We start from the raw sequence: 14,101 nt of genomic DNA on the forward strand, positions 1-14,101 counted from the left end.
CTCTACTATAGAGATAAACAAACAGCAGTTTTCCTGTTTTAGCAACTAAAGCTCTATATAAGCACTGAATGAAAGATTAAATGGAAGGGCCAGAAGCATACTGTAATCATAATCTGTTCAATAGTTTGTTGCTTGTTAAGTCTTTTTCCTCACTCAGGACTGGATGGACTTAAGTAGCTGCTGAAATGTTGCAGGACATAATGCTTTTGCTCTCTTCAGTCAAACACTATAGCTATACTGTAGCCCAGGGTGGAAAATCCTTTTCACTAATGCTGAGCCAAAAGCAATCTGGCAGAATGATGAAAAGATTGAAGTTTTTCACAGTGAAGGGGAGGGGGGGACAAGTACAATGTTTAATTGTGTAGCAAAAGGACACATAATGTACAAAAATGCACCAATAGGCAGACATGTTTCGTTTAAAAAAATCTACAGAATTTTGCAAATATTCAAAGCTGAGCTTTTACCATTCAAACTTGATGACTCAGCTATTCAAGAAACAGTTCAATCCATTACATTTTCTAGAAGCTAGTCTTGAGGTTATTTGAACTTCCTTTATAGACAGCTTAAAATTAAAATTAAAAAAAACTCTTACTGAGGAATTTATCTGAATACATTAAGATTTACATTCAGTTCCCTGTATATGCCATGTTATTATATATAGTACTTGTAAGGTAGCTAATAGTCAATAAATAAAACAAATAAAAATCACTGAGCCTTATCTTAATGAAAACATTATATTTTGAGGAGAGCCCATGAAAACTGTTTCCAAAGGAAATTATTCATTTTCTTTATGAATCACATAGCAGATATTGTTTCTGTGACACTAACTATATTTTCTTTTTTTGTGTGTAGGAAATTATGCATTGCAATCATTAATGAAATACAATGATTGCATGAATACAAAGAAAGGCATGAATAAAAAGAAAACCCATAACAACAGAAAGATGACAATAATTTGCATTTATAAAAATAATCCCTAATATTTCTAACCAAAATATTGTGCTACATTCTAAGACACCCATAATCTACTGAAATGAAATGCAATCCTCTCCCCATTCTCCACACCCAACACATAAAAGTAACTCACTAGACTTTTGAGAACATTTCAAAATAATTCATTGTAACAACAGATAGTGATCAGCATATTTGTCTTGATTTGAAATGAGCTGGTTGGTTTTTGTGGGGAAAACTTCATATACCTACTTCTTTTTTCGCAAGAATAATAATGGCACAGCAAATCACACCACTGTTATTTAATGGTTTGCGATGCTACATCAGTCATTGTGGGCCTTGGGTTTCTTACCACTGTCTCAAGGTTTCTTCCTTGTTTCTTAATTTCCTATCAGCTTGCCCTGGCAAACGTTGTCACTGTCAAAGCCCTATATGGGTCCAGATTTGATTTTCTGAGGGACCACCTTCTCCTGTATTAATCTGCGCATCCAACCAGGGTGAATAGAGTCAATTCCCTTCATGTCCCATGCCTTTATGATTGCCATCTCACAGGCCTTGGAAGTAGGCTTTGTTTGTAGCCATCCCCACACGTTGGAACTCCCTTCCTACGGATTCGATCAGTCTTGCTTCTCCTGGGCTTTAGGAAAGACACACTTCTTCCATCAAACACAAGAGGAGGGGATGCTTCAATTGGAAATAAAGTTGCAAGCACACAATTATATCGCTGGTTTCATTTTAAAAAAAATGATCCATTTTTAAATTTATTTTTGCATTTTTCTTCTTTTCTATTAATGTATTATTTTATGATGGGGAGAACTTAGTGCTTTTGGGGATTGGACAGTATATAAATAGGATGGATGGATAGATGATAGATAGACAGACAATAGCTGGAATATTTTAAAGATTCTCTTTTGAGAATCACTTAGCACTGTTCAGCTACTGGATGTGTATTAAACCATGCTGTGTTAGTTACAATCTATACTAAATGAGGCCCTTTAAGAATCAACTCCAAGCAGCTAACTTTCATTAGGCTAAACCTGCTTCCTGGGAGATTTACAATAAAGCAGCTGTCCCAATTAAGCAGAGTGAAATAAAGTCATATTTTACAGTTATGAAGCACCTTTCATCCCAAAACATTTCAGCAAATTAAAGATACATAATATTAGATGCCTTCGTGGAAGTGTTTTCATACAAAGGCAAGAAAAGGGGGGAAATTAAACCACAGCAATATGTCAGACACCTGTTCTTAAGTATCACAAGATGGGTTTGTACATTTCTAAGGGGGACTATGAAATTCTGTCCTATGTGAACTTGGTGCAATAAATGTTTCATAAGCTATTAAAAAGATTTTTTTTCCTTATTTTTTCCCAGACCAACCTAATATGAATACAGAATATCTGGGCTGAATATATTTCAAAACATTGTTAGGCCAGTATTTATAGTCAGAACACATACAGTGTTCCAAATCCTTTAAATCCATCTTTTCCAACGTTGGGTTCTCAAATATTCTTGGTCTACTGATTTCATAATCCCTGATGTCCAGGATTGATCATAATGACTGTTTATACCATGTTTGGAGGACCAAAAGCAGGTTTACCTGTGCTTTCATTTTTTTATTGTGCTCAGTTACTTATTTTGGCTTTGGCATAAGCCAGAATTTACCCTTACATCTGAACTGACAAACAGTGATTTACATCTAGCTTCGAAACCAGATTGAGAAGCAAGATTAAATAATAGTTGCAATTCCAGTTGTAAAGACAGTGGAAATCTTCATTTGCAGATTCAGAACTAATAGCAAGATTTGCTGAAAACTGGAATATAACTTGCAATGGTCCATTCCATTTTCCCTCTCAAGTGCAGCTACATTGGTCTATGAGACATTAATTTTCAGATCTATACTCCTTGTTGCATTATTCAATCTAACATTTGCTGCAAATCATTTGGGTTTTCAGCCAACAAAGCAGCATTGTCTGCAGGCAAAAATACATAAACAGTAATGTCCCATTCTCAACAAGAACATCTCTAACATCACCACAAACAGTCCTTATACATTTATCTGCAAACCTATCAAGGGGATAATATCAAGCCTCCTGGTCTTATTCCCTGCTCAGGATTGAACTATCCATTAAACATACCATTTATTTTCATGGATGAATTATTTCCATCATATACTTCTGTTATCACATTGGCAACCAAATTACAACTCCATAGTTGTGCAACACATTCTATAATTTAAGTCTATTCACGTTATGTGGTTTCTCTTATTAACGAATCTATTACTAAAACTCCCCTGTCTGTTTGTAACCTTCAATTGGGTGAAATGGTGCATCACAGGACAACAATTTTTGAACCAAGGTACCTCAAATGGGTTGATTTACAGAATGTGTCCAAAATCCAGGACCCATGGCCCCTGTGGGACTGAAATTTGGCAAAATTCTGGCCGCTTCAGCACCACTGTGCTGCTGCTGCTTCAGCACTGCTGTGGTCAGCTGTGGTCATGTGATCAACATTTCTAGTGCTCCCTGCCAGCTTTCCACAAGCAAAATCAGTGGGGAAGCCAGCAGGAAGTTGCACATCCAAGGCCAGCAGGCAGGGAAGTGGCTGCTGCTTGGTAGGGAAGGGAGGGAGGGGGTGCACAAGAGGTGTGGAGAGGGTCAGGGAGGTTGTACAGGGGTGTGAAAGAGGCATGGTGTGGGTCAGTGAGGGTGTGAGAGTGTGCAAGGGAGTGCCTGAAAAGTGTGGTGAGAGTCAGGGAGGGTGTGGGTGGGTGCAACACAGGTTGGGGAGGGTGTACGAGGGTGTGAGTCAGGGAAGGTGTGCAGGGGTGCAGTGTGGGTCAGGGAGGATGCATGAGGATGTAGCACAGGTCAGGGAGGGTGCTTGAGGGTACGGGCCAGGGAGGGTGGTAGGGGTGCACGAGGGAGAGAGGGAGGGGAGGGGAGGGGAGGGGAGGGGAGGGAGGGAGGAAGGAAGGAAGGAAGGAAGGAAGGAAGGAAGGAAGGAAGGAAGGAAGGAAGGAAGGAAGGAAGGAAGGAAGGAAGGAAGGAAGGAAGGAAGATTTACAACACTCTCTGCCAGCTTCCCATAAGAAAAGTCAATGGGGAAGCTGGTAGGAAGTCATTCCTGCTCCCACCACTTTTTTGCCTGCCTGTGGTCATTCTGCTTCTCAGTTTAGGTAAGGAAATATCTCTGAAACATGAATCCAACTGGTCACGGGTTGTCTAGTGTACAATAAACCTTCCTTTTCCTGCTCATACATGTCTCAATAATTTGTTAAAGAATAACAAAATCCTACTCAGATTACTGGGAACAGTGGTAGATTCCTACTGGCAAATAAGGAATAGGGTCGACATTCATTTAAAAGTCAGATGAACATAATGTGAAGATAAAAGCTACATGTGATTACACTTGCTGTATGTGCTAATCCTTTTCCAGGTTCAAAGAAAAAGGATTAGCACATACCTCCCTGAATGTTGTGCATTATGGGACAGGAGTAATTAACCTTCTTAATTTTAATTAAAAATATCTGTTTCCAAGAAATTATAATACTAGTTGCTATTCCAATATGCAGAGCCCAAATATCTGTATAGTAAAGCAAGATAGATACAAAAACATGACTGGTAAATGAAAGGCTAATGGTTACACAGCAAAAATTAAATCCATCCCCTCCATCAAAAAACTATTGAGAAACCAATGCATAAAACCTGCAGAAAGAACGTGGAAATTATTCATTGAAAGAGAGAAAAGAGGTCTTCCTAACAGCAAGTGAGGAAGTACATTTGTCTGTCTGGGTTCTGGAAATGTATTTTGAAAACTAGCTTAAATGTTATGTTGAGTAAATATCTGATCAGCAATGGAAATGCTGGCTGGAAATAATTTCATTCAGGAAGGCAAATGGAGAGAGAGAATCTCAACAGTACATAAAAGTAAAATTTAATGATCTAATCTTTGCTTTTATTTTTTAGCACTTTTGAAATTCCATTTTCCTTAGCACTGGGGTCTTCAGTCCTTCTGTTATTTTTGTTTGTTTGCTTTTTAGGGGCAAAGAGTCTCAGTCTCATGTACAAGAAAACCTGTCTTAACAAGTGTATCATCTGAGACTATTTTCCTAGGACATGTCTTCAGGGGATCAAAACACAGTATTCTACTGCTTCAGACTGCTTTTATTTGACCCCTTGTGTTCAGAACAGATGTGAGATGCAACCCAGGAGCTCCCATCTTTCTTTATATAAATAAAAGAATGTCATTGTAAAATACTATGAAATTCACCAGATATTAATTTATAATATCTATCTGAACAAGGACTTGCTTATCCTTAACAAATCTGTACTCCAGAAGTTAATGGAAGCAACTGAAAATTATGATCTCAATAAGATCAGCCAAAAGAGTAATTATATAAATTATTTGAACAACAACAAAAATATTATATGGAATTTAGCTTTTTTTTAAAAAAAAAATTGCTTGTATCGGCTAATGCTATTAAGTATTGGGAAACACACTGTGAGACTATCAGATAATCAAGCTGTACAACACTCATGGCAAAAAAGTGGATCATAAGCATTTTTAAACAATGAATTAATTAAAGGGTTTGATAAAAGTCATCACTTTTCTGCTTCACTCTAGATTACTCATCTAAGTCATTCTAATAGCAACTGGTTGATTAAAAGGTTTTATAATTTAGCTTTTGTAAAAAGTAGATAATGCATAAAGTAGAGTCTACAGAATATATACTTAGAATCCTTCTTTAATTATATGAAAATGCTGTATTTTATTCCTGCGTACATACACAAACACAAATAGAGAGATTGGTAAAGCTACATGTGACACCAAAAGAAAATTGCCACTAAAAGGGCAAACTGCTTCCAATTCCTGCTATTTCCCCATAATCAATTCTAAAAAGCAGTGAAGCAGTGTTATTTCATTCCACATTTTCCTGTCCCTACTCATTATTGATTGCATGTGAAAAATTACATAATTACTTCATTTTTCATGTTACCCATTATAACAATTACAAGGAGCAAGAATTGGATTCATGATTACATATTTGGTAGCAAACCAACAGTTGTAGGCATGTGTAGTAGTCTAGATATGAATTGGGGCAGACTGATTTGTCCAGTTTTCTACGTTCTGGAAATTAATTAATCCCAAAGATGCCATGTTGCCTCATAACCCATTGGAAACTTGCTGCCGAACTATAATTTTGAAAGGGAAAGTATTAGATTCATGGAGAAGTTAATACATTAGTCTGAAATAGAAATTAAATTTAATTTTTCTCATGAGTTCTTCCATATTATGTAAGTGTTCCCCATCCACGTTTTTGAAGTGCAGCCCCTTGGATATTATTTTAAAGGCTCCCTGTTTAGGTCATGACATTGATATGGATATCAATATGGATATTGATATTGATATTAAATTATACTCACCATGGTCTATTGGGAACTTCCTCCATTTTAACTGAGCAGTTAACTTAAATATAAATACCAAAGGCCAGTTTTGGTAATATGGAGAGCCATGGATTACTTCTTCTTTGGCCTGCTGTTCACGTTTTGTTATTTTCTGAAAGACAGTTTCAGTTTTAGACAGCAGTAAAAGCAGTGCTATCTTAAGAAAAAGAGAACAAATGTAAAGAATAGACAGGAAGGATTCACAGAGGGAATTGAGTATGGGATTCACATTTAATAACAGTTCTAGTCAGTATAATTTTTATAACGTTACATCTTGATATAGTAATTAATTAGAATGAATTTATTTACAGTGAGTTGAATTACAAAAATTCACCTGTGTGCAACACTGTATTTAGATTTATCCATTGATTATTGGATAACATAAACCAGCCTCTCCCATGATTGATTGATTGATTGATAGGCAGACAGACAGACAGAATCCTGCTGCCGTCCAAATGTATTAGATTACACATCCCAAAATCCCCATCAAACTACTTGGGAATTCTGGGAGTTGCATTTCAACATGTGAGAAACTATTTAATTGCATTTTTAATGGTCAAAATACTTATGTAATACTTGGACTTGGAATGGTTCTGTGGCATAGCTGGGATGAATGTTGGTTTTATATAAAGGTATGTGAGGGAATACATTCATCTGGACAGAAATAAATTGTAACTGGTTTGATTTTTCCAGATCCACATCCAGGCAGAGGGCTCTGCAATGTTAATCAAAAGGCACTTGCTCTAATTTACTGCAAATGCACTTCAAGAAGTATGTTAATAAGGCATTGCAAATGTAAATAATAAATTAGAAAAATTCAGCCTGTTGCTTACTTAAGTCTGATATAATAAGAGTACCAAATTTATCTTAAAGCTACAATTTTAGCAATACTATTGCCAGCCTTTTCTAGTCCCTCCAAAGAGGAAGCCCATTCATAAGGCGCTCAGATTAGTACCCATCTTCCTTCCAACCTTCTTCAACCAACGCCTAGCCAAATTTGCCTATTGGGATATGGAAGAGAGACTAGAAGACATCAGAGTCTTGGCCTACTGTTTTGCATGATCGTCCCCAACAGCCACAGCCAGGCAGCCTAGTGTATTGTCTGAGATCATTAGAATGCTACCCACACATCTGGGAGTTACCAAATTGGGGAAAGCAGCATACATTGCCCTGCAAATACACTTGGGCCATTGATGGATGTTGGAAAATATGCGGATATCAGTGGACATTCTTAGCATCATTGCATAAGGACCTACTGTGATTGTACTACCCTTTCAGATCCCCTCAGCAGATATGTTTGGGAAAGGCAGAGTGGTGATAAAGCCTTGGAATACAGCTTGGTGGTAAGGGGAGAAGAGGACTGATTGAATTGGTTTGTTCAAATTAATGAAGGCTCTCTTGGAACTGGAATGAATGAGCTCATTTGTGCTGTGCGTTTTTAAAATGATGCTCAGGGAAGTTTGCCCTTTACCGGTTTAATCAGGATTCTTTGGGTGAAAGTAATTGACTCTTTATACAACATTTTTTTTCTACTGGAAGGAAACCTAGAAAGTATGATAAAATAATGTTTTAATTTTCACCACCTTATCAGTCATTCAAACATGTTCATTAGAGGGCTGTTTCATACAATACTTAGCATCAAATTTCTGACTACAAAAAAATATGAGTAAACCATCAGTTGTCCAGGTTCTGCTCATATCTATCTTGGGGTATTTAGGTACTTTATAAAATATTAGTAATGAAAAACTGAAAACAATATTCTAAATATAAGACCATGCATTTTACATTTAGAGAGATTATGCCAGCTTAGTGTTTTTGTTTTTCTGATTCTCTCCAGTTGTCTGTGGCTGAAAAAATAAAGGGAAAAATCTAGTGTCCAGCTGTTGCACTGTGCTTTAGTTTCATGGGTTACAGTCAGGGTTTTATTCAAAGATGAAACTGCAAAACATGTTTCCACCTCAACAGGCTTAGACAGAGTAAGTAACTATAGGGAGTCCATAGCATTCTGGACATTGGCAAAATGCCAGCAGGCCCCACGCTGAAGATGCTGGGAGCTGAAGATCAGCAACAATGGGGGACCCAACAGCATATGGACCCATGCTGAGAACGTCTCCACTCTTAATCAATAGAATGGCATGTGATAATTTCTGGATTTTACCTGATGCACCTTGGACCTTATACAAAATGCTTACCTCTTTTATCTTTAAGTAATTGATAGATGGAATTTTGAGAAAATCGCAGTTTTCCTCTGTAAGAACAGTAAGTACCTCATGTTTCATCTTTGAAGGGAGTGGTACCAAAGTCCCAAAACAGCACCCTACACCAAACTTCCAAAGTAATTAAATAGAAATAATAGAAATTAATATTCAATATTCCTTTAGGTTTTTATGTTTATTATATAGTTATAAAATATACATCAGTATTATATATTTTATTCCTTTTGCTACTTGTTGCAGGCAAAAATATAACATGCATCCTGGATATTTATCCTTATGACAGCTGATATTTTTAATAAGTGTATGAAATTACCAAAATATTCCACAATAGTGATAAACAGGTTGAACAAAATCAAGGCAGTACTTTGCAGGGAGCAGGGTTTAGCCAATGGAGGACTGCCTGATGAAACATGATCCTGCCCATCCTATCTGGACTTCTACAGGGAAACATTTAAGGCCCCGCCCCCAATGAAGGGAACAGCAGTGTGGTCCAGAAGGTAGGCCTCTTCTATAGTTGCTCCCATATGTTGTTCCCAAACGTATACAGTACTTGGTCCCTTCTTTGTTGACATTTCAAAAAATCCTGAAAACTGTGTACAATGTACATTGTCCATAATCTAATTTTGGATTGGGGAGGTATATAAATGCTGTGAAATAAATGTTAAGGAAGTAGATTACCATAAGGCCATAAGTCAATTTTCTCAACTCCCTGAAGCCAACTCCAGGTGGACCCAACTGTAAACACCATTTGAAGGATGGAGTAGAAAATTCCTTTCCTACTTTTGCCCATCTCACTATTTGCAATTTATCCCCAACCCCAAAATAGATCCCTACAGGAAGAAAGAAACTAAACCTCCAGAACAAATCAGGATGGTTTTTCTTGCCCATCTCCAGTTAGAGATGTGTCCTTGGGTAGTTACCTTTCTCAGAGAAGATTGTAGACATGCTTTTATAGCCATATTCTACATAGTCAAATCTGTACACTTTCAAAACAAGGAGAGAGAAAAACTCAAATGTTGCTGTTGTTTAAAATGTCAAGTTCATTTAAAGCTGAATTATATCTCTAATATTTTCAGATGTGTCCTTTTCTAGTAATAAATTTCTTTTTCAGGTTTTCACAATCTTTTCCCTGTGCTTAGCTGGTTTACGTTTAGTGAAAACTATTTTCCTCTTCCCTTCTCGTTCAACTTTATTATCTTATAAATATGCATACACACTATAACACCAGTGTTGTCTCTGCCATTTAACTAAAATAGATAAAAATAGGTTACACTGACTTCAGATACTTTGACTATTTGCCTATATACACATGCCATTAATTTCATTAGCAAATGTAAGAGTAAGCTCTTTGCATAAGGAGTTCTTGTCTCTACATGACACATGGTTAGGTTGTAGCAATGTGTCATGAACGGTCTGTCTCAAATGATCTAAAACATGTACAATTTAACAGCTTATACTGAAATGAGCTAACATGTCATTTGCCCTCAAGCAATCCAAACCCATTGCTAATATGAAGCATCATGTCAAAGAACATGATGGCTGACTTTGAAGTTTGCATGGTCAAGATTATAAAGCTGATAATGGAGTTGTTTTGTACATAACCCCCCAACTACAACCAGAACTTATATTGACTGATAAACATAGTAGATATGTTGGGGTAGAAGTTAATTTGCATGGGGTTAAGACTCTGATATTGGGAATGTATGCCCCAAATGAGAATAAAGCAATGTTCTATAAAGGACTTATGGACAGACTAATGGACTTTTCTTATGAAAATTGGTGCTTAATGGAAGATTGGATTGGAGTGATCTCCCCATAAGTAGACAGAACTTCTGAGAAAAATATTAAAATTACACAAGGTAAACTACCAAAAATGTGTTTGTTTTATGTGATGGACAATTTAGAGCTTATTGATGCATGGAGACATAAAAATGGCAATTCAAGAGAGCATACTTGTTTTTCTGAAAGACCCAGATATTTTTCAAGAATAGACATAACTTGAACTTCAGAGAATTTGACTATTAAGGTTCATAAAGTAGAGATATTACCAAAGACCTTTTCAGATCATAATCCAGTGAATCTGGTATTTAAAGGGAAACCTAGTTCTTTCAGATGGAAGTTAAATGAAATGCTGTTACAGAAAGAAGCAATAGTGGAGGACCGTAAAAAGAAATTAAAAGATTTTTTAAAAATTATCTTAATAAAGGTAGAGATATAAGAATGGTTTAGGATGCAAGCAATGCTCTCATGAGCAGTTACTTTACACAACATAATAGTGAATTCAGAAAGAAGAAGCAAGAGAAAACACAAGCTATTTTGGATGAGATGAAAAGAAAAGAAGAGGAATTAAAGAAGATAAATATTTCTCAACAAATTAAACTTCTATAGCAACAATTATCTATGTTAACACTAAGAGAAATGGAAATAAAAATGAATTATACAAAACAAAAAAAGAAATAAGTTTGCAAATAAACCAGGGAAGTGGTTGGCATACATATTATGAAAAGAAAAAGAAAAGAAAATGATATAGAAATTACAAGAAATTACAAGAGAGCCAGTTTGGTCTAGTGGTTAAGGCACCAGGCTAGAAAGCAGGAGACTGAGAGTTCTTGTCCTGCCTTAGGCATGAAAGCCTGCTGGGTAACTTTGGGCCAGTCACTCTCTCAGCCCAACTCACCTCACAAGATTGTTGTTGTGGGGAAAATAGGAGGAGGAGGAAGGAGTATTAGGTATGTTTACTGCCTTGAGTTATTTATAAAAATAAGGAAGGTAGGATAAAAAATTTTTTAAAAACAAACAAGAGGGAGGTGCTGTAATAACAGATAATGTGGTTGTGCAAAAGAGTATTTCATCAATATTATTTCGATTTATATAAAGGACAAGAAATTTCCATGGAGAAAATAGATGAAAATTTAAAGAAACAAAATTTACTGAAGATTACAGAGAAACAGAAACAGATTATGAATGGACCCATAACAAATAAGGGAAGTTTGCAAAACTATAAAAAAGAAGGGTGCCTGGACCAGAAGAGTTACTGGCTTCTTACTATAAATGCTTTGAAGATGAACTTCCACAACCTTTGCAAAACACAATGAATTCTATTTGACAGACAGGAAAGATGCCAGAGAACTGGAAAGAGGCTAATACAGCATTAATACCTAATGGGGGGAAAGATTTGATGTTAACAAGAAACTACTGGCTGATATCATTATTGAATAACGACTATAAGTTGTTTACGATTTTGGCTAAAGGTTGGAAATAATTTTTCAAGAATTTATTCATGACAATACATGTGGGTTTTTACCTAACAGTCAAAGAATAATATCATAAAACTGTTGGACATTTTGGAAAACGTGAAGCAGCATAATGAAAAATAAGCCACATTGATTTTCTTAGATGCAGAGAAGGCCTTTGACAATTTGAACTGGGCCTTCCTGCTTAAAGTTTTGGAAGATATGAGTTTTGGACAGAATTTTATTAAATGGGTAAGATTGATTTACACTTCACCGAAAAGACAATTATCAACGTAGATCTAACAAAACCTATGAGTTACAAAAAGGGACAAGAGGGGGATAACTGTTTTCTCTTCTCTTGTTTATTTTACACTGCGTGCACAATTATTAGGCAAGTTGAATTTTTGAGGATGAATTTCATTATTGAACAACTACAGTACTCTCGGTCAATCCAAAATGTTAATAAACCTCAAACCTGAATATTTAAGAAAGTAAAAGTGAGGAGCATATCTGTGTGAGGAGCATATCTGTGTGAGGAGCATATCTGTGTGTGCACAATTATTGGGCAACTATTAGTGTGCAGAATTATTATGCAACTAAATGAAAAATGAAAATTCCCCCATCTCACTCATTTATTTTCATCTGTTAAAGTGAGAATAATAAACAAACAACTCAAAATTTACAAATAAACATTTCTGACATTTCAAACAAAAAATCAGTGACCAATATAGCCACCCTTCTTTGCAATAACGGTCATAAGCCCTCCATTCATGGAGTCTGTCAGTTTCTTGATCTGTTGATCAACTTTTTGTGCAGCAGCAACCACAGCCTCCCAGACACTGTTCAGAGAGGTGTACTGTTTTCCGTCACTGTAAATCTCCCATTTGAGAAGGGCCCACAAGTTCTCAATAGGGTTTAGGTCAGGTGAGGAAGGGGGCCATGTCATTATTCTTTCATCTTTGAGGCCTTTACTGGCTAGCCGCGCAGTGGAGTACTTCGATGCATGCGATGGAGCATTGTCCTGCATAAACATCATGGTCTTGAAAGATGCAGACTTTTTCCTGTACCACTGCTTGAAGAAAGTGTCTTCTAAAAACTGGCAGTAGGTTTGGGAGTTGATTGTGAGTCCATCTTCAACCCGAAAAGGTCCAACTAGCTCATCTGTAATAATACCAGCCCATACCGGTACCCCACCTCCACCTTGCTGGCGTCTGAGTCGAAGTGGAGCTCTGTGCCCGTTACTGATCCAGCCACAGGCCCATCCATCTGGTCCGTCAAGAGTCACTCTCATCTCATCAGTCCATAAAACCTTTGAAAAATCTGTCTTCAGATATTTTTTGGCCCAGTCTTGCTGTTTCAACTTATGTGTCTTGTCCAATGGTGGTTGAGTTTCAGCCTTCCTTACCTTGGCCATGTCTCTGAACACCTTGTACTTCTGGGCACTCCAGGCAGTTCTGGAATATGACAGCACTGGAGGATAATGGGTTCCTGGTAGCTTCACATTTGATTCTTCTCAAATCTTTGGCAGTTAATTTGCGTCTTTTTTTCTCAACACGTTTCTTGCGACCCTGTTAGTATTTGCAACAAAACATTTGATGGTTCTGTGGTCACGCCCCAATATCTTAGCAATTTCAAGAGTGCTGCATCCCTCTGAAAGACTTTTTACAATTTTTGACTTTTCAGAGTCAGTTAAATCTCTTTTTTGGCCCATTTTGCCTGAGGAAAAGAAGCTGCCTAATAATTATGCACACCTTGATATAGGGTGTTGATCTCCTTAGGCCACACCCTCCCTCATTACACAAATACACATCATCTGATATGCTTATATCCACTAAGCATTCAGGTTTATATAGCTTGGAAGTGGAAAATATGCATAAAAATGATGATATGGTCAAAATACTTACTTGCCTAATAATTGTGCACACAGTGTAGTTCTTGAAAGGTATTACAAGATGCAAAGGAAAGAGGATTATTGGGTTTACCTGATTTGAAATTGTATTTTGCAGCTTGCTGCTTTGTTTAGATGAAAGAGTGGGTGCTGCTGAGAAACAGAAGGCTTTTGGAGTTAGAAGAACATGACCTGAGATTTGGGTGGCATGGATATTTGTGGTGCGATAAAGTTAAGGTTAATGTAAATTTTAAAAATCACTATGTTAGATGGGCCATACTGAGAATAGGGAATAGATATAAGTCCAGGTTGTGCCCAAAAACACCTTTGTGGCTCTTAGCACAAGAAGCGTTCTACAGACGAGAAATA

The 14,101-nt window shown here is 36.8% G+C and overlaps 1 protein-coding gene across 1 annotated transcript in view; it reads right to left on the reverse strand.

Annotated features, from left to right (window-relative positions):
• Nucleotides 1-14,101, reverse strand: part of CNBD1 (cyclic nucleotide binding domain containing 1) — a 159,391-nt gene that overhangs the window by 55,306 nt on the left and 89,984 nt on the right. Inside the window, exons 6-7 of the mRNA XM_088149275.1 lie at nucleotides 8,588-8,722; nucleotides 6,375-6,507 (exon numbers count right to left, since the gene is read on the reverse strand). Coding sequence (XP_088005401.1) covers nucleotides 6,375-6,507; nucleotides 8,588-8,722 — 268 coding nt within the window. The remainder of the gene's footprint in view (nucleotides 1-6,374; nucleotides 6,508-8,587; nucleotides 8,723-14,101) is intronic.

Source organism: Python bivittatus, unplaced genomic scaffold (genome assembly GCF_059951505.1).
Source record: "Python bivittatus isolate LINGU-HERP-01145 unplaced genomic scaffold, Pbiv_v1 ctg000590_np1212, whole genome shotgun sequence".
Classification (NCBI taxonomy): Eukaryota; Metazoa; Chordata; class Lepidosauria; order Squamata; family Pythonidae; genus Python; species Python bivittatus.